Source organism: Candoia aspera, chromosome 4 (assembly GCF_035149785.1).
Source record: "Candoia aspera isolate rCanAsp1 chromosome 4, rCanAsp1.hap2, whole genome shotgun sequence".
NCBI lineage: Eukaryota > Metazoa > Chordata > Lepidosauria > Squamata > Boidae > Candoia > Candoia aspera.
The window spans coordinates 25,477,572-25,496,965 of record NC_086156.1 but is presented as its reverse complement, the minus strand read 5'-3'; the positions used below and the strand labels follow the sequence as shown (position 1 = coordinate 25,496,965).

At 39.0% G+C, this 19,394-nt stretch overlaps 1 protein-coding gene across 4 annotated transcripts in view; it reads right to left on the bottom strand.

Annotated features, from left to right (window-relative positions):
- PPP1R9A (protein phosphatase 1 regulatory subunit 9A) overlaps positions 1-19,179 on the bottom strand; it is a 103,890-nt gene extending 84,711 nt beyond the window's left edge. For all 4 annotated transcript variants that reach the window (XM_063303650.1, XM_063303652.1, XM_063303651.1 and 1 more), the window contains exon 1: positions 17,552-19,179. In XM_063303650.1, coding sequence (XP_063159720.1) covers positions 17,552-18,982 — 1,431 coding nt within the window. In that variant the 5' untranslated portion in view covers positions 18,983-19,179. The remainder of the gene's footprint in view (positions 1-17,551) is intronic.
- Positions 19,180-19,394: the final 215 nt, after the last annotated feature.

Here is a 19,394-nt window from a genome sequence, read left to right as displayed (position 1 = left end):
ATTTAGAGAAGGACTTGCTGACAAGCTGAGAGCTGTATTGGAGACAAGGCACCCCAGATAATTCAGAAGAGCTGTTCTAACATTGTTTGATAACATGGCCGATGGAAGAGTTGAGACAAGGGAGAAATGGCAAGAGGAAGAGTTTTACAGCCTCTCTTCACCCATGGCCCCCTCAGAATCCCTGCAAATTAAAGCAGTTAAAAGATCTCTGTCACCAGCAAAGAAACAGAAAAGGAGAGATCTAGGTTTATGCTTTTAAGGCAGAGCCCTTGGGCATATAGCCAGATCCTGCACAGCTAAAATTCATGCCTCTGACTCAGCCATGAAATGCCGCACCTGTGAATCTACAAGCCATGGAGCAAGCAAGTGCCCAACTCGCTTCAAGGCTGCAGCGCTGGGAACCTTCACAGGCCCCTCTCCTAAGAGCTCCAAAGAGAGACCCTCAGGCAATTAAGGAGAACTCAGATAACCAACAGCAGGTAAACACCCGTTATTGTTCCTGTTGGTGTTTGTTTAGACTCAGGCCAGAAACCACAACTCTCTGCTATTGTAGACTCAGGAGTGATTGCTAATTTCATAGATGAGACCACGGTACAAGAGTTAAATTTACCCACCCAGACTCTCAAAAGCTAATGATGGTCGAGACAACAGATGGACGGATGCTACAAGCAGGGCCAGTGTTGCAGTGCATCCCCGTTCAACTTACAGACTAAAACAGCTCCACCTTCCTCCTATCCTGGTGGATAGGGAGCAAGAGAATGAAGTGGAGGCTACTGTGGACTCCACATACAAGGGAAACATATGGAGTACCTGATTCATTGGAAAGGCTATCCAGAATCAGAGAGACAATGAAAGAACGCAGCAGATGTACATGCCCTGCAACTTGTATGCCAGTTTCATCTGCTATTCCCAGGGGAACCCCATCAATAGATGTTTGTACATCCCAGGATGAACCAGACTCTTGAGTTTCCCAGCATGGGGCATTTCACAGAACAGACTGGGGCACAACATGGGGAAGGGGAAGATTTTCTGGCTCTATCTATTTCTGGACTGCAAGACTGGCAGGGTAGGATACAGAGAGCAGCAGAATGGAGGAGGGGAGAAGTGCCCCCTCCTTGTACAGCTGTATTACAGGACTTGCCTAATGATGCTGGGGAGCTGCCAGGAGAGGAAGAGAGCAGTGATTAATCAGCAATTTGTTCCCATGACTATGACCTGGAGTTTTCTGTGTGAGTGGGAAGGGGAATTGAAAGTAATGGGAAAAGTGGTATAGAGAATATGAGAGATGACCTTAACAAAAATATGCAAGAACCATTATTTAGGCAGAGAGGACTGAAACATTCTTTAAGTTCTGGGAAGCGAGGTAAGTTCTGGGAAGCCAGTTTGGTCGAGTGGTTAAGGCAACGGGCTAGAAACCGGGAGACTGAGAGTTCTAGTCCCGCCTTAGGCATGAAAGCTGGCTGGGTGACCTTGGGCCAGTCCCTCTCTCTCTCAGCCCAACTCACCTCACAGGGTTGTTGTTGTGGGGAAAATAGGAAGAGGAAGGAGTAGTAGGTATGTTTGCCGCCCTGAGTTATTTATAAAAATAATAAAGGCAGGATAGAAAATAAACAAACAATATTTGGAAACAACTCAGGCAAATGCCTTCCTGATTCACTGGGGTATGAGGAGGAGGGAGGGATAGCACAATCAGACTTGAAAGATTCTGTTACTGTAGCCTATCTCAATAAAGTACAGGCACTCCTCGTTTAGTGACCACAATTAGGACCAGCAACTCAGTCATTAAGCAAAGTGCTCATTAAATAAAAAATCACATGACCACGATTGTGCTTACGATTTTACACAGGGCAAAATGTACTGCCTGACTGTAATGGCGAACACATAATCCAGAGAGAGATGCTGCGAAGATTGTAAATGCGGGATTGGTCACAAAGTTACTTTTTCATCACCGTTGTAACTGCAAAGAGTTAACTTCCAGAAAATGTGTGAAATCTATTTACTTTATCTCAAAAAAATTAAGTTCTCAAATGCCATTCTTGCATCCTGACAGGAACACAATTAAAGAAAGCTTCCCTACACTGAAAGTCATTATCAAGTAAGAAGGGATTTCCCTCTCGTAGTTAAAATGTGTCATTGTAATTCTCTAAGAAAAATGAAGCAAGGAATTCAATTTCTTAGCTTATATACTTAAGGTCAGAAGAATCTATTCAAGTACGCTTTTGCATATTTATTAGTTAGCATCTCTATGCCCACAAACACAGATTTCTAAACAGAGCAATATACTTTAGCCTACTGCCTAATTAGTGGAAATTTATTGTAATACTTTCTAAAATAATCTTTAAAGCAATTTGTAACATTTATGAGATCATCTTTAAAGTAACATGATTTATGTCATGTCAGTTTTAGTGAGAGGCAGAGAATAAGTAATGCAACTAAAATCACTTTAGGAAAATTTCAAATATTTAAATAGATTGCAGCTGTCATGTATTTCCAGAACATGATGTTCTGGAAAATAAGAAGGGTTGAAGAATTTATAGATGAAACAAGATGTAGCAGGAACGTTCCCCCCCCCCCGATTATACGCATTGTTAAACAGAATTTGCTTTAAGTTGGCAGTAAGTTGAAGATACGGTTAGGGTTAGGCTTCTCTTGGCAGTAAGGTGAAATTATGTTAGCTAATGAGGGGTTAGCTTTTATGATTAGTCATAATCTTACATTCATGTTACAGTACAGGTTATTTGCTATGGAGACTGTTAGGGTAAAAAATTCCTAGCATACATCAAAGGGATTTTGGCTGCAGAGGGATTTAGTTTTCATATGTGCAGTTGAGAGAAAGATTTAAGGTAGATAATAGGACATTTGGAATTGAGCACCAGAAGACAGAATTTAAAGCTAAACTATGTACAAACGATGAACGTATAATTGCTAAAATGCATAAACTTTTATTGAAATTTGAAATGGAAGAACAAGTGAAAGACTGTATAATAAACTGGGCTAAGAACTTTGAACGTAACGTATTGATGGAACGGTGGGAAACATGTGATTAAAAGGATTGAAATTTACATTGTAACTTAAGAGATATTTTTAAAAATTATTTACCATTAGTATATGCCCCCAGAAAAATGGTCTAGAATGTATAAAGGTACTTTAATCTAACTGGTCCTGGATCTCTCCCAATTTATTCTCTCTCTTTTCATCAATCCCTATAGTGGTTGGTCTTAAGGAGCATTATCAGCTTAAATTGCTGATCCTGACCTTCCAGACCATGCATATACAGGATCAGGTCATTTGAAAAACCTGCCTACAATTCATTCTGCTGTGAACTCAGCTTGATAGTACAAGGCTGATCCATCTTTCCTCATGTTAAAATTGCCACCTCACTGTTTAGGGCTTAACTCCTACTCTCTGGAATTGACTTCCCTTTACTTTTTGAGTTACTTTTGAAGTCCAAGATCTCTGTGGTTCCCAAGCCACAGATGAGCTCCCAAAGGAAGATGACAAAAACACAATCCTGTTGCCAAGTTGTAATTGTTCTATTATTGACTTTATTTTTAATTTTTGTTTTAATTGCATCAATTGTATCGAATTCTCTGCATTTTAAAAAACAAATTTGTAAGCCATCTTACAACATAAGGAATACACTGGAAATTAAATAAGAAATAAGAAAATTACAGCTCACAAAAGTACAACTACTCCACGAGGAAATCTCACTGAAATGCAATTCAGTTTATTCAGGCCTTTTCCCATACAATGTTTCTTTCGGGAATGCACTCTGCTTAGAGAAATACAGGTAACAGAACAGGAATTTAAGCAATTAACCTGCACAATGCCTTGTGCAGACTCTGCAGCAGAATGTTTTACATTTCATTCTCGATGTATCATAGCCGATGTATATATTAGTCAGCTCTGTATGCAACACATATGACAAAAAATGCACTTACACTTGAACGACTAATCTTGAACTGCTGCCATTCTTCTTCCTAAAGTAGCATCTACTGTACAGAGAAAGTGGTAGACAGAAGACAACTTGCAGTTTCCAGAAGACTGGCATCAGCTTATTACATACTGTAAAGCTTTGAAATCTACCCCCTTGGTCCTCAGCCAATTGACTAGTTTTGCCTTCCCCACGATGCCATAAAATGATGCTATGTCAAGGATACTGAAGAAAACCTAAAACTGGGGACTGATAACCTCCTCTACTACAAAAATGCCCATGACTGGAGGCTTACAAAAGGGCAAATCTCAGGGTCTCCTTAAACATCAAACTAGGTTCCCATTTTAAATATAAAATAACTGTTCAAAATGGACGTGCTGCCTTTTTCAACAGAGATTTTTTTCTTTTTTTCATATATGAAACTCAAGGTGGCAAACATACCTAATACTCCACCACTTCCCCCACAACAACCACCCTGAGGTTGGCTGGGCTGAGAGACAGTGACTGGCCCAAGGTCACCCAGCTGGCTTTCATGTCCTAGAAAACAGTCTCCTGGTTTCTAGGCCAGCACCTTCATGACTCTTGATGAAGTAACAAAGGTTTAAGGAATGTTTGGTTGTTCAAGAGCATAGATGGTATGCTGTGAGCTAAACTCCCAAAAGTAGTGGAATCAGGACAAAAGCTAAATTTGATTGAAATACAAATCAGCTGCAGATTTTGGAGACTCTGAAAGCTCTATCTATGGGTTTGGGGGGAACATGTGACTCATAAGTCTCATATTTTGCTTCCCTGATTGAAAGCATACACCATATATTTTCATCCTAGGAAGTAAATGTTAAGCTTTAAGGAGCTTTCATAAGTCAACGTGACTGCAGATATTGGCAAAAACTGAGACACAGGCACAGCTATACCAAACTATGACTAGATAGACTTCACAAAACAGTGTGTGTCTTCATAGCTTTATATATACAAACTGATACCAATTTTTTGCTACGTTTCATAATATTTTAGCAGTAGCATATTTTTGTTCAAAATAGTATAATACTGCAATAGTCAATGGATTATATTAGCTGTGCCTTTTTAAAAAATCACATCTGAAACCATTCAAAATATATTAGACTTAGTTTACCTGCAAAGCAAAATAAAGAATTGTACAGCCCTGAATATTATTTTAGTTTTTCAACTGTATGATTCTCCACCAATAGCGCAGCACGGACTATTTTGGTTAAATTGCAAATCAAGTCGAAGTTCTACATGCTCTAGAAAGACCATAAATATACTTAAACTTAGTTACTTCATAAGGAGCCATAAAAATCTCCTATTCAACAACATAATATTCATTTTAATTAAAATTAATGTATTTTTATTTACCATAAGCCACATAGCCCTTGAGCTAGAAATTCCACTCATGCATATTTATACAGATCATGTCTCAAATAACAAACAGCATTTTCCAGTGTGTCCCAGTCTTCTGCCTCACAAATCAGCAGAAGTGCTGAATATTTCAGAAGCTGGTATAGCCCAGACACAGCACCAAAGCGCAATGAACGCTGAAAGCTAAATCTAACAAGAGATACCTCAGACTAAACCTCTACACTGAATTAGAGGAGAAGTGCCAGTCACTCAAGATTTGATGAAAATGTGAATTCAATCAGAGTAATTGAATAATGGAATCAGTTTAAATAGCTCATTTAGGAAACAGTCGGTACACACATATAAAAATAGACTCATTCACTAAATTAAGAGGCACCCAAATAAATTTGAAGCATCAACTCAATTAGAGGATTTGTTTTTGTCCTGTTCAGACTATGAGGCAGCCAGACAGGGTTATAATCAAAAACCACTCTTTATTAATACTACTATTTACAATAATAAATCCATGTGATTAATGAGCCAATCAAGACCATCCGGGCAACAACGGGAGAATTGGAGAGGTTGCAAGTGAAGGCTGTGACAGGACCGCGAGGCAGGATTCACTGACCAGAACTGTGGAGCCAGAGAAATCTAGGGCACGTGGCAAGGCTGGAACTGGAGATGAGTGTCCGCGATCTGAAACACCGCTTGAACTGGGCTAACACATGGAAGCTAGGTGAGACTGAGCTGGAACCACTGGGCAAGGCTTGGCTCTGGAGGCAAGGCTGAACTGAACTGGATATTCCAAGCTAGACTGGTTAGTGGAAGCAAAGCTGTACTGGGCTGGAGACTCAAGATAAGGCTGAGAACTCGAAACAAGACTCGTCTGGACTGGAGGTCCGGGGCTATGCTGGGAGCTTGGTGCACGACTGGAGATTCTGGACTGGACTGAGAGCTGGGAACACGACTGGACTCGACTGTGGATCCCAGACAAGGCTGAGAACCCAGGGCACAACAAGACAGTTCTGAAGTTCCTGAACAGGACTGGGCACTTAAGGCACAACTAGTCTGGACTGGAGATCCCGGACATGGCTGGAAGCTGGAAGCACGACGAAACTGGTCTGGAGATGCTGTGCAAGGCTGAGATCTAGAAGCACGATGTAACTGGACTGGAGATTCTGGGCAAGGCTGAGAGCTAGGAGCATGACAAAACTGTCCTGTTCAGGCTAGGAAACCAGGCGGAGGAATATAAAAACACTCTTTATTAAATAACTATTTACAATGATTAAGTCCTTTGAAATACGAAGAAGTGGATTCAGTCAAGCCCAACTGGGCAACAAAGGAACAGTGGAACAGGACCTCCCAATTGGAAACCAGGAGGCTGGGTGAACTGGAATGCAGGGTACTGGAGACACAGGTCTCAAACCAGAACAATACTTGAATTACTCTGGTGCTGGCACACTGGATGGGGCCAAAGACCCTCACTGGACTGGAAGCCAGTAACTGGAACCTCAAACAAAACTAGCAGCTGGAAACACGGCTGGACTCAACTAGAGACTCAGGACTGGAGACTAGAAGCAAGACGGGAGCTCGGAGCAAGGCTGGACTCAGCTGGAAGTCCTGGACTAGGCTGGATTCTCTGAACTGGAGGCTTGGAGCAAGGCTGGAAACTGGGAACAAGACTGGACTCAGCTGGAAGCCCCAGACCGGACTGGAACACAGATCCAGAACAAGATAGGTGTGAAGTACCTGAACACACAAAGCGTGGTTGGACGGAACCAAGGACATGCGGCGGCATTGGAGTTTCAAGGCACGAAGAAGCTGCTTGGAAGATTGCAGAGATTCAAGGCTGGAAGCAAGACTAAGACTGCTGGGCTCGGCAAGCAATGGATCCTCAATGGCAGCAGAAGCAGGATTCAAATCCTCTTCAGAGTGGAGCAAAGGCGCTGATTCCTCTTCAGCAGTGGATGCTGTCTCCGATGCAGGTAGGGACTCTTCCGTGGAATCTGGAAGCTTGGAGGATCGGTTGTCTCCAGAAGCTTGCTCTTCGCGCATCTGCCTTTTCTCCCAATCCTTGGGGCGCTTGGACCCTTCCACAGCCAATCGGGCTGCCTTCTCTTTCATGCACTTTTCTGCTCGTCGTTGGGGTGTGCTGATTGGAGAATTCGAATCCTTGCCAATCAGCACTTTGGAGTCTTCCCACGCTGCTGACTCATCCTGGAGTTTCGTTTTCCCAGTTTCAGCCCAGTAAGTTTCTAGTTACTCCTCTGACTTAGAAAGGGTTTCGCTTTCTGAGTGAGAGGCAGGCTTGACTCTGATAGAAACTGGACTGGAGATGCTGTGCAAGGCCAAGAACTAGAAGCACGACAAAACTGGACTGGAGATTCTGGGCAAGGCTGTGAACTAAAAGCAAGGCTGGGAATGTGCTTAGAACGCACCGAATGGCGGCGAGGTCTGGAACTGGATGCAACGCTGAGGTTGCTAGAATCTGCTGGGACAGGTTCCTCTGTGACAGCATGTGCAGGATACAGGTCCTCCACAATTGGAATCGCAGGTGCTGATTCCCCTCCAGCTACAAACGAGGTTTCCAATGCAGTAAGGACTCTTCTCCTGAGGCTGTGAGCTTGAAGGATCAGTTGTCTCCAGCAGCTTGCTCTTCACGTGTGTGCCTTTTATGCCAATCCTGTCCATGCCTTTTCTCTCCAGCAGCCAATTGGGCTGCTTTCTGATTCACGCACTTTTCTGCATGCCTTTCCTGCGTGCTGACTGGAGGATTCAAATCCTCCTCCAAAGACTGGCCAATCAGCGTCTGTAACTTCTCCCACGCTGCTGAGTCACTTCTGGGTTTTGCTTTCCTGGTTTCTGCCTGGTAAGTTTCTGTTTCCCCTTCAGACTCAGGAAGAGTTTTGTTTTCTGAGTCAGAAGCTGGCTGAAACCTCAGTTTTCAAGATTTAATTCGAAGGAGTGGTTCAACTGAAACAAACTGAATTTTCACAGAGCCATACTGATTAATTAGGATAGAACCTCATACTGGAGTTTCATTTTGAAAACATATGGAGGTGTATGCACATTTACTCAGAAGTGGGTCCCACTGTTTTCAACAAGATTTGTAAGTATGGGTGCACAGACTTGCAATTTTAATTATATTACAAGAGATTAGCAATCTACCATCCTCCAGCTGATGTCAAACTTCAACTTCCAACACCCGTGGCCAGCACCACCCATGGCAGGAGATACTGGAATTTGTTGCTCAGTACGTTTTCAGAGATCACAGGTCCCCTCCCTAAGACAGCACTCCTGCAACTTCTCAGATTATACCAAAAAGGGACAAAGTAACTATGTCTTCTCTCTCCCTTTCAAAACGATGCTATGAATCTGTATCTTTTGGATATAGCTTTCATTAAGTATATTACTAGTCAACAGTTCAGCATGACTAACAATAGCTGAAGATGGATTAATAGATGCACCCAGCTTTTTCCTTTACCAGCCCTCTTGCCGGGGACCAGAAAAAGAGGAAGATAATGGAAGTGATAGGACCTAAAGTTGAAAGTGATTATAAACTATGATGTCTACAAAAGTGATTATAAATTACAGTATGTCTATGAACAGGTTGATACAATGAGCTAAGCTACTGTTTGCTTAACCATTTTACTGAATAAACCATAATTGACTGGAATCAACATGCTAAGCCAGAAACCCCTTGTCTACAACTTATATTGGCTGGATTCACACAACATAACCAAACAAACCACTTTAAGCCTTAGCGCAACCAAGCTTCCTTTTTCCTGTGTAGTGTCTCTAATTCCAGGGTGGGTTTCTCTGGCAAACAGAAACCGGAGGAGAGGATAATTTGACAGAGATAAATTTTCTTCTGTGAACTGAGAGTTCAGCTGGAGGAGAAAGTTAGATCCCAAAAACATGGGAAAAAAACACTGTTTTAGGATTCAGAACCCAGTCCTGTCTTGTAAACAGTTTACTAATTATTTCTCTCCTAGCCTCTTTATATTTAGTGGACTTGCATTCACTGAAATTAGTATTTTGGAAAAAGCCACAACAACCAGAAGGCTCCTTTCACTAAGAGTGCAAATACTAGCTGCATACTCTGACTTGATTTTGTGACAAATTAAAAAAAAACTTAATCTGATCACAGTGTTACGTTTTTTCCTCTTGGTAAATTCCTAATTAATGTATCTGCTCACACTGCTGGGAAAAAGTGTGAGGATCTGGATATCATGCACCAAGGGAATGCCCTTGAAGAATATACTAACATTCTCTAGGATACTGGTGTATTGTTTTATGCATATACATGGGCCCGAATTGAAATCCAACAAAGTAACTGGCATTTTGGTTACTGTATGTACAGAATCTTGTTGCTGGAGATAAAAGACATGAATCTGTATGCATCAAATGCAGTAATTAAGTATAATGAAGAACCCTGTAGCTAAGCCTATTTGGAGAATTCATATGGTAAGTCAGCTCTCAAATGAAGTACTTAATAACAGGGAATTGAAGAAGGCATGATTTAGTCCTGTTACAAGAGCAGTCACAACAGAGCTATTTTTACCACTGTATATTGCGAACTACCCACTTCCAAAGAACATCTTTCCCCTCTTTTACATCCGTTGTCTATCTTAATCCTTCTAGCTAAGTGCAAGTCAAATACCTGTAACCTATTAAGAATCTCAGTGAATTATTAAATGCTATTAAATGCTCTAAGACATTTAAACTGTAATTAAAAGCATTTGTGTTTCCTAATATTTAAGAACCCAATACATAAAACATTAAAAAATGCTAATAATGTGGGGGGAGGAAGTCAAAATAATGTACTAGACTTTTTTTTTTTAAATAAGGCAAGTAACACAGGGAAATACATGCATTTTTTTCACATTACTAAATCATTTTTCAGCATTAATGAACATAGCAATATCCCTTATCAACACATTTACTCTTTTCAAAAGCATATGCCTCTGTCACATTTTGTTTACCATCATTATTTTGAAATACATCAAGCTATGTAACTAATTTGGTTTTAACTAACTGGTTAATAGATTACATTGTATTCTGAATAAATTTCCTAGTTTTCTCAGGGACATGCATCCACACATTTCTCATGCCATATCTTCAAGTCTTTTTATTCTGATAAAAGCAATAACTGGATAGTTCACATCATGGCAGACCTCTTCTGGAGCTATTAATTCCACAGTGAAAATATACAGGCTACAATATTAGGAAGGAGGCATAAATTGGGCCCAAAATGAATGTCCCTAAACTGCTGTTCACAGAAAAAAGCAAGATGAGGACATGCATTCACATATTTGCTATCATATCTACATGCACCTTCTATTTTCCTCATGACATACTCAAATCTCATTCCCTAATAACACAGCAATTTTAGCTACCTTTGACTTTCATTCCTTAGAAGGGACCACAAAGTATCCCACAACCTTTCTAATGGCATTCACACCCCACCCTCTCAACATTTCCTCATACATTTTCACCTCTTTACTAAACATTCTATCAAGGAAAGCACACAAAAATTCTTCTACCTGCTTTGGTTTTTTGCCATGTATAGGAAACTTGCAAATATTAACTTCCCTGTCACACACATCTACCTTGGTCTTTGATTCATTATTTTTTAGATCCATACTATTAAAAAATCTACGTAATTGCTGCAATTTTTTCCGGTTCTCCCCCAAAATACATTGTCTGCAAATAAAAACACACCTACGTCCATGTCCCCAACCAATTCTACAACTCCCACAAGAATTCCTTATGCATTTATCCACACATACATTAAACCAAGGGGACATATGCTTGTCTTACACCCTGCTCAATACCGAACCATTTACTAACCATTCTCATGAATGCTCTTACTACGTTCTGCAACCAACCTTTAACTTCACACTCACCCAGAACATTCCATAATTCAAATCTATTCACTTTATCAAATGCTTTCTTTAAATCAACAAACATACAATAAGCTTTCTCTCTCACTCATTTATATATTTTCAGAAAGCTGCTGAAGACAAAAAGAATGGGCTGTAACAACCCCTGTCTGGCAAACAGCTGCAATGAACTGCTTATTTTCACTTCTCATACCCATTCAATCAGAATTCTGCCAAACACATTCCCAGGCACTAATTGCCCTGTAGGCTTTGCATGTATTTTTGCTATGTTTCCCTTTAAATGGGGGGGAAACAACAGCATTATTCCAATTGTCAGGCACAGATGCAGCCTTTAAACACACATTAAACAAGTCATACAGCCCCTCCAAACCACATCCATATTTTAACATTGCCCCATTTCCATTTGCAGCTTTACCACTTTTCAACATTCTCACACCATTTACAATTTCCTTTTAATTAATTTTTTATTGGATGCTAACATTTATAGCATTCAATTCAATTCCACTCTGACATACTACCATTATTCCCACGCAAACCTCTAAGATATTCTTTTTTCAGCATTCCTTCCCTTCATTTTCATCCCAAGTCATTTCACCATTTTTATTTTTAAGTACATTCAGACTCTGGAGGCTTCATGTTTAGCTGTCTTCATTCAAATCCCAAATAACTTTTTATTTCCATCAAAGCTATTTCCTGTTTTTTTTCCTGCCTATTTTAATGTTAACTATATGCTCACTCTTGGTTAATGTATATATTCCTTCTCATAGGCTAATCTTCCAGACGAATGCTTCTTGGGATGTATTACAGGACTTTTTTTTTTTTAATCAGACCTGATTTTACATTTCTCAAACTAGTCCTTGGTTTAGCTGGGGATTTCAAAGCTCTCCTTTCATATTTTAAAGCTTCCTTGTGTTATTTAGATAAGCTGCTTCAACTCAGTCTTTGCCAGTATAAAGATAAACCTATAACAACAGAGGACTGCAGCTTAACTCTCAAGGCCATAAAATATGACCTAAGACTCTAAACAGTTCATCTCCAGGTGACTTAGAAGGTGAACTCACCTTCTGGGCCACAGTACCACTTATTATATATTAATAGCCAACACATTTTCTATTAGCACCTTTAATCTTCAAATAATTCCATACTCCAATAGTGGTTGCTTTCCTTTATTTGGATTAATCTTAATATTCCATATAGCAACCCAGTTCAAAGCAAACTAACTCAGAACATACAAATACACAATCCTTCAATTAAGTAATCCACTGCAAATGCTGCATTAGTTATCCAGTTTTTATCTTCCTCTGAAGTTTTAACATCTAAACAGTTCATGAACAGTTGATGCTCCTGAAGCATTGCATGATTATCAACTGATAAAGACTTTTCAAAATGTACAGGAAGTCCTTGCTTAACAATGGTACTTGGGACCGGAATTTCTGTTGCTAAGTGATGTGGTCATAAAGCGTGACATCATGTGACCATGCTGCTTAGCTATGGCAGTTCCGGCAGTCCCCAATTAAGCAAATCATTGTGGGTTGTTAAGTGAGGACCTCACATGACTGCAACTTCCTGCTGGCTTCCCCACTGACTTTGCTTCCCCATCTGACTTTGCACTGACTTTGTTTGTGGGAAGCTGGCAGAGAAAGTCACAAATCATGAGGATATGTCATAACACTTGTTTAGCGCCATCGTAAGTTTGAACAGTCACTGAATGAGTGTTGTTAAATAAGGACCACCTGTACTTAAATCTAATTCTATTTTCATGCACAGCAACCCAAGCATCACATTTTCAAAATCTTTCTTTAATAAGGAATGTGTCCTAAGGACCATTTGTATCCAGATAAACAAACCCAAAAACAGAGGGCACATGCACAGTAAGCATATGCAGAGTTCATTGTGGGTAAGATAGACTGACTAGCAGTTTTAGGTGGGTGGTTCCAAGGACAAATTGAGAATATTTATTTTTATCGAATATGTATGGCTGCCCATCTCACAAAAACAGAGTCTGGGTGGCACACAACAATCAAATAAAGCAGCAATATAAAAACAATCATTACAAAAAAATAGAATCATTATTAAAAATTAAAATATTATTAAAAACTAAAATATACAAACTACAAAGCATGGAGAGAGTGAGTATATCAACCACAATAGGGGAGCAATCAGGATGTCACCAATGATACATTTATGGTAACCGGAGAAAAGTTAAATATAAGCTTAATTATTTCTGATGTCAACGTTTCAGCCAACAAATCTGAAAATCAGTTTGCATCTACACACCTGACTTAATGCTTCTAAACTTAAGATTTCTAAATTATCAGACATTCTGAAAACAAAGATTCTAGTAGTATTATAGCATGCTGGCTGGGGAATTCTGGGAGTTGAAGTCTACACATCTTAAAGTTGCCAAGTTTGAAAAACACTGCCCTAAATACCATAGACCAGTTTCAATAATATATGGTTTGGTTTTTTTTTTACAACATGGAAATCAGCTTTGTGTGGCTGCTAGGATTTACAATATTTTAAAATTAAAAATAAACATATAAATAAAATAGTCATTCTGATCATTCCAGAGTCATCAGAGAAGTAAACTGGCAAAGCTGACTCCAAGCTACTGAGGGGAAATAACAGGATATGCTACAAGTACCAATGCCAAGAAAGAAAAAAAAAAGGAACAGTATTGTTCTTCTTCAGTATTCTCCTCCACATAGTTCCTTCTTTTCCTCTGGTATACTTGTCTTTTAAAAAATCAATATAATTAGGCTGCATATGAATGGAAAGCTATTTTTTTCCTCCAATGTAACTTTTCATCACAGCTGTTAAGTATAGGAAAGTATGAGACTAAAATACTTAACATCAATTTTTCACTACTAAGTGAAAGTAGCTTAGCAGCACAGAATTCTCCAGTAATGACGGCCATGTGCGCTTAAATTCTAGAATAAAAATTTTAAAGGTTGATACACCGTCTCACTTCAATCCTCGCTAAAAATAACAGGAAGTGTCATAAAGAAAGGAGTCAAGTTCAAGTTCACACTCAACAATGGAAGCTCAGCTCAATGTACCCCACAGATTTATTGTTACGCTAAAAGCAAGCAGCACAGGGAATGCTATGTATATAATCTTGAGCTTCTAGAAGACAGACAGGCTATAAATGTAATAAATAAACATTAAAAACAACTTTTGAAAGCAGAGTTTTTACAGACCCAGCTCATAGCATACCATTTCACAGATGAAAAACTTGATAATTAGCTGATTTGAAAAAGTTTAACATATAGTGCTATTTGCAGTGACATGACCGACAATTAAGTGATTGGTTTTTTTGCATATTCCATAAATTCTAGACATTTTTGGTCCCTCCCTAAATGTATTAGCGGCTTTCTTTTAATAACAGCAACTGAATTCTCAAGATGTGGATACATACAGTTTATTATACAAACAATAAATCCATTTATCATACAGATAAAAAAATCAGCTTCAATAATACACAAATTTCCACTACTGAATAAAGCTTCAATTGTTTGAGAATATTTGTTTTGCTTATTTCTAATTATCCTCTCCATCAGCTCTCACTTAACTTTTTACCATGTGACCCATGTGTTCCAATTATTTCTTAGTAGATAAGTGATAGCTGCAACAGATTAGATTGGGCTCTCCACACTTCTGAATGTTGGTTACATTACTTCATAGTAATTCAATATATCAAGAAAAACATGAATACTTTGTACCAGTCCTAACTAAAAAGTCCTAACTATCCATACAGCATTTATTAGTTAAAGTTGCAAAAATCCAACATTACTGGCCAGCCTACCCATATTGATATTGATTTGGTATTAATATGATTGGTTGCTTTCATATTTATTACATTTATATTGCTCTTTGCATGTGCACTTTCCATCTTTCATCTAAAGTATCAATTTATTATCAGTTATCTAGTACAACCATTGGTACTACAACCATGCTGAATGAGGTATTTCTCATATATGAAAGAACCATTTTATGTAACTGATCTCAGTTTAAAATATTTTTATGAAAATGTATAGCTATTAGACTTGATAATTCAATTCACCATATGGCCACTTAGATGATTTCAAATGGATTCCACAAATCAACCTCAGGAGAACTACCAAAATGCTAGTCATTGCACTGACTAGGTAGGAATGAGGAAGTCATTAATCCATGTCTCCCTCATTTTTAATGGAAGTTTTTAGCTGAATACTTCATAGCCCTCAAATCTAACTCTTTAAAAATTCAGGGGATAGGACAATATGCACATGACACTTTAAGAAAAGAGACAACCCACAAGAAGCATGGAAAGAAGGAAGCAATAAGCTAGTGAACAGGTATTTGGATTGCTCTTTAGGATGTCTGCCAACAGTACTGCAAAGGGAGGCTCCAAGCTTTCTTTCCAAACTACCCTGAAGTTACCCAGCAAGATCACAGCAGAAATACACTTTGAATGGGAGGTGATCTTTGTTCATGTCTGAGCCTTGATTCTTAGCACTAAGTCAATTTGGCTTATCCAAATGACAGAATATAGAAAACAAAGGAGATCTAAAGGGTAGAAATATCTTGTGGATCACTTCTAAATGCAACTTACAGTAGGCAAAATAGCAACTAATTCCGATTGCCTGAAAGAGTCTGTCCTGTTTGTTTAAAACTAGGCACTCCTTCCTCCCCTTAATATGCATGTTGTAATGCTTCATATTCAGAGGCAAATATATGCTTTACAGTATACAGGGATACTCACAAAGCAACTGTCTGCAACTCCTTAATGCAGCTGTGTCTTTTCCCAAGATCACAAGTCTTGCTCTCTATGCAATCCCACGGAGCACCTTTTTGCTTTCAAATATGAAAACAAGACTCAACTGAATTTACCCAGAGTATAAATCAGAGGTCAGAGATTTACTTTCTGGAAACAAGCGTCAAATCATCCCTTTAATCCAACTGTCCTGAAAGTGGCAACAAAAATCCGTAGGAAACAACAAGGGTCAATCAAGGTTTTATTTCATTTCTGCTGGTTAGAGATGCATGTAAAAAGCAATGGGGCTTCAATCATGCAGTCGTGCCTGTCGTTTTGACACTGTTGACCCTTTGCAAGAATGTTGTTATAAAGCCTAGCTACCCCAGACTGCAGTTGAAATACAATGGGTAAAAATTTATTTATTTTTATTTATTTATTAAATTTATGTCACCGCCCATCTCCCCCAATGGGGGACTCTTGTATATTTAGTATTGTTATCCTTGTATATTTAGGTGAGAAATAACCAGTTCACTGGGAATTTGTAATAGGCAGGAAAAAAACAGCCTTTGTCTTTCGCTTATCCTCTAAACTAAGGATAGACAAGCGATGGCCTCCTAGCCTCTTTTTTGTAGTCCTTCAAATGTGTGTATACTTGCCACAGAAATTCATCGACAAAAATGCCAAATAATGGCAACATACTGTTCTGATTAGCTGTAAAATAGATGTTTCAAGCCTCCTCTTGGCTCAATCTTTTTATTTTTATTTTATACAAATTCCCAAATATTGGCAGAAAAGGGAGACAAGAAGGTTGAACATTTTGACACTGACATCTCCAGTGATGTCATTGTATCATCATATCAATGTTATTTCTTTTGAACCTTTTGGCTATTAAAGAGATAAAAAATAAATGTGCAGTTCCCCCAGCAAAAAATTCTGTCTCCATCAAAAACTATATGGAATTCTATCATCCGTATCACCAGTTCTCACTATCCTGCCACTTTGGACAGAAGGGCTAAGTCCAAGCCAATCATCCCAACATTGTTCCAATGTGCCTTTCTCATAAAGCTTAATAACTGAGATCTAAGAACAGTGTAGAATCAATGGCTGCCTCACGCTTAATTCTCTCTAGGACCCCAACTCTTTGGAGAGCTCCTAAAGGATTCTATGCTGCTACTTAGTTTTCCATACAACCTATTATTTTATACTAGTAATTCACCCTCCTTCATTCCTATGACTAGTGATCAAGAAGACTGACCCATTTGGTCCCTACCAGCAGGCTAACAGCAGCAGCAACAACAATTACATAGAGAAATTGGCTTGACAGACTTGAATTTAACCTGAATAAACTGCAGAACATGTCAATATTTTGAGACACTGGCTTCAGTGTTCCATAGAATAACATATAACAAAGGACATCAAAGCAAAGATCTTGTCTAATTTAAATAAACGCTTTCTAGTAAGAACCAATGATGTATTCTAAAGTTAGAGTATTCAGTACTCAATGGAATTAGACAAAATCTCTCATTAACATTCATTAGCAAAATAAAAACCATGAAATGACAACGAAGGTGGAACGAATGATTTGTATGTACATACAGGAGATATGCCACTGAAACCTACCTTAATTGGAGCACTACTAAACTTAATTTTTCTGTTTGCTGGGATTTCATCTTCTTCTGGCAATCCACTAACTTCAGAATATTCTATGTCAGGTTCATAACAACAGTTATCATCACTGTCCTCTTGATCATCCTGTTCAGTTCCTGTCTCCCCCCAGTCAGAACTGTATCTTGATCGTATCCTGTAGACATTGTAATCGGCATGCATATACACATGAGAACTCTGGAAATCATTTTGTTCTTTTTGTACTTCCCTTACATTTCTATCTTCAACAAAATGTGAAGTTACGTCGAAAGCAATGTCATCAGTAACTGTTGAGTTTTCTGATATTTCTGTACTCTCAGCTCCATCCAGTATCTTTTTTTGCAAAGATGATACTTCAGACTTTGTTTCTGCCTTATTCCTAGTACAGGTCTCACCAAAATCCTGTTTGTCAAGTCCATCTACTGACTGTTTAAGTGCTTCAGAGGGGCCAAAAGAAGAGTAACTGGCACTCTTAATTTGTACTCCACTTGTTTTTAAAACAGGCAAAGTGCTTTTTGACTTTTCATTAACTGTTTCATTAACTCTGGTAGAGGTTTGCAGAGAGTTCTCAACAGATACTGAAGTGGTATTTTGTTTTGATGGGGACCAAGCACTGGCATCTTTTATGGGACTAAAGCCATCAAGATTTCCAACTGTGGAAGACAAATCTTTGTTGACTGCAGACAGGTTTAGAGGGTAGTGACCAGTTACAGAGTACTCTTCATTGTCTTCTGCTTTTTCTAAAATGGTTACACTTTTTTGTGAATCTGTGTTTTCAAACACTGCACTAAGTTGACTCACTGTTGGAGAAACAGCCTCTGTTCTTGAACTAAAACTGTCCAGTGAATCTGTACTTCCTCTGTTAGACTTAGAGATACACAATTCATCTTGAAGTTCATTAGTAGACACTGGTCTCTCTTTCTTTGGGGAGTAGCGATTAGAAGGCCCTGTTTCATGAATATTTCTTTCAAACAATTTCCTGGTTTCAGTAAATTTGGAGTATGAAGGGCCATCATGCATAGCATCAAATCTACTAATCCTTTCTGAAACAGAAGATTCTAACTTTACAACTGATCCATCTCCCTTCTCCACAAACTCTTTAGGCCTGCTTCTTCTTTGAGGAGATAGTGGGCCACTTTTACCTCTGATCTTTGTCATTCCACCAGCATTCTCACTAGGCTCCATGCCCATTTGCATGAATAACTTTTTAATCCTGTTGACATTAGATCCATATTTCCTCCCCCTGCTTTGCTGAGAAGTCACTCCTTCTTTTGTTTTTTGATCTCCATCAGATTTAGGTTTGTCAAAGGTGCTTTTCAGTGCTTGGAACTCAGTCCTATAAGCATTTCTGTGAGGAGAGGCACTTCGGAGGGTTGATCTTTCCCCTGAACACTCTGTCTTCATCATGTTTATTTTCAGAGTGTTACACCAACATACATAGTGGCTACTATACCTAACCAATTCTGGTTAGGATTGTGGATGCACTTAAAAGAAATGAAATTCTGTCCAGGCCATACTCATAGGCAGCAGATAAACTTCCAGATATGGGCTGCAATAACAGAAAAAAAAAACCAGATGGGAAACCAGATGACTTTCAAAAGAAAAATTTGGTGTAACCTGCAATACAAAAATAGGATTTGGATTTATACCATGAGTTTGTAGCTCCCATTTATGTGATTTATACATTTATTTTGTAACAACCTTGGCAATAAAGAGTGAAAAAGTTATACAAATGCTGAACCTGATGTAATTCCACCTCTTGAACTAAGTCCAATTCAGTTTGGCAGATAGGCCAAAGAAGCCTTCCTGGGAAGACCCA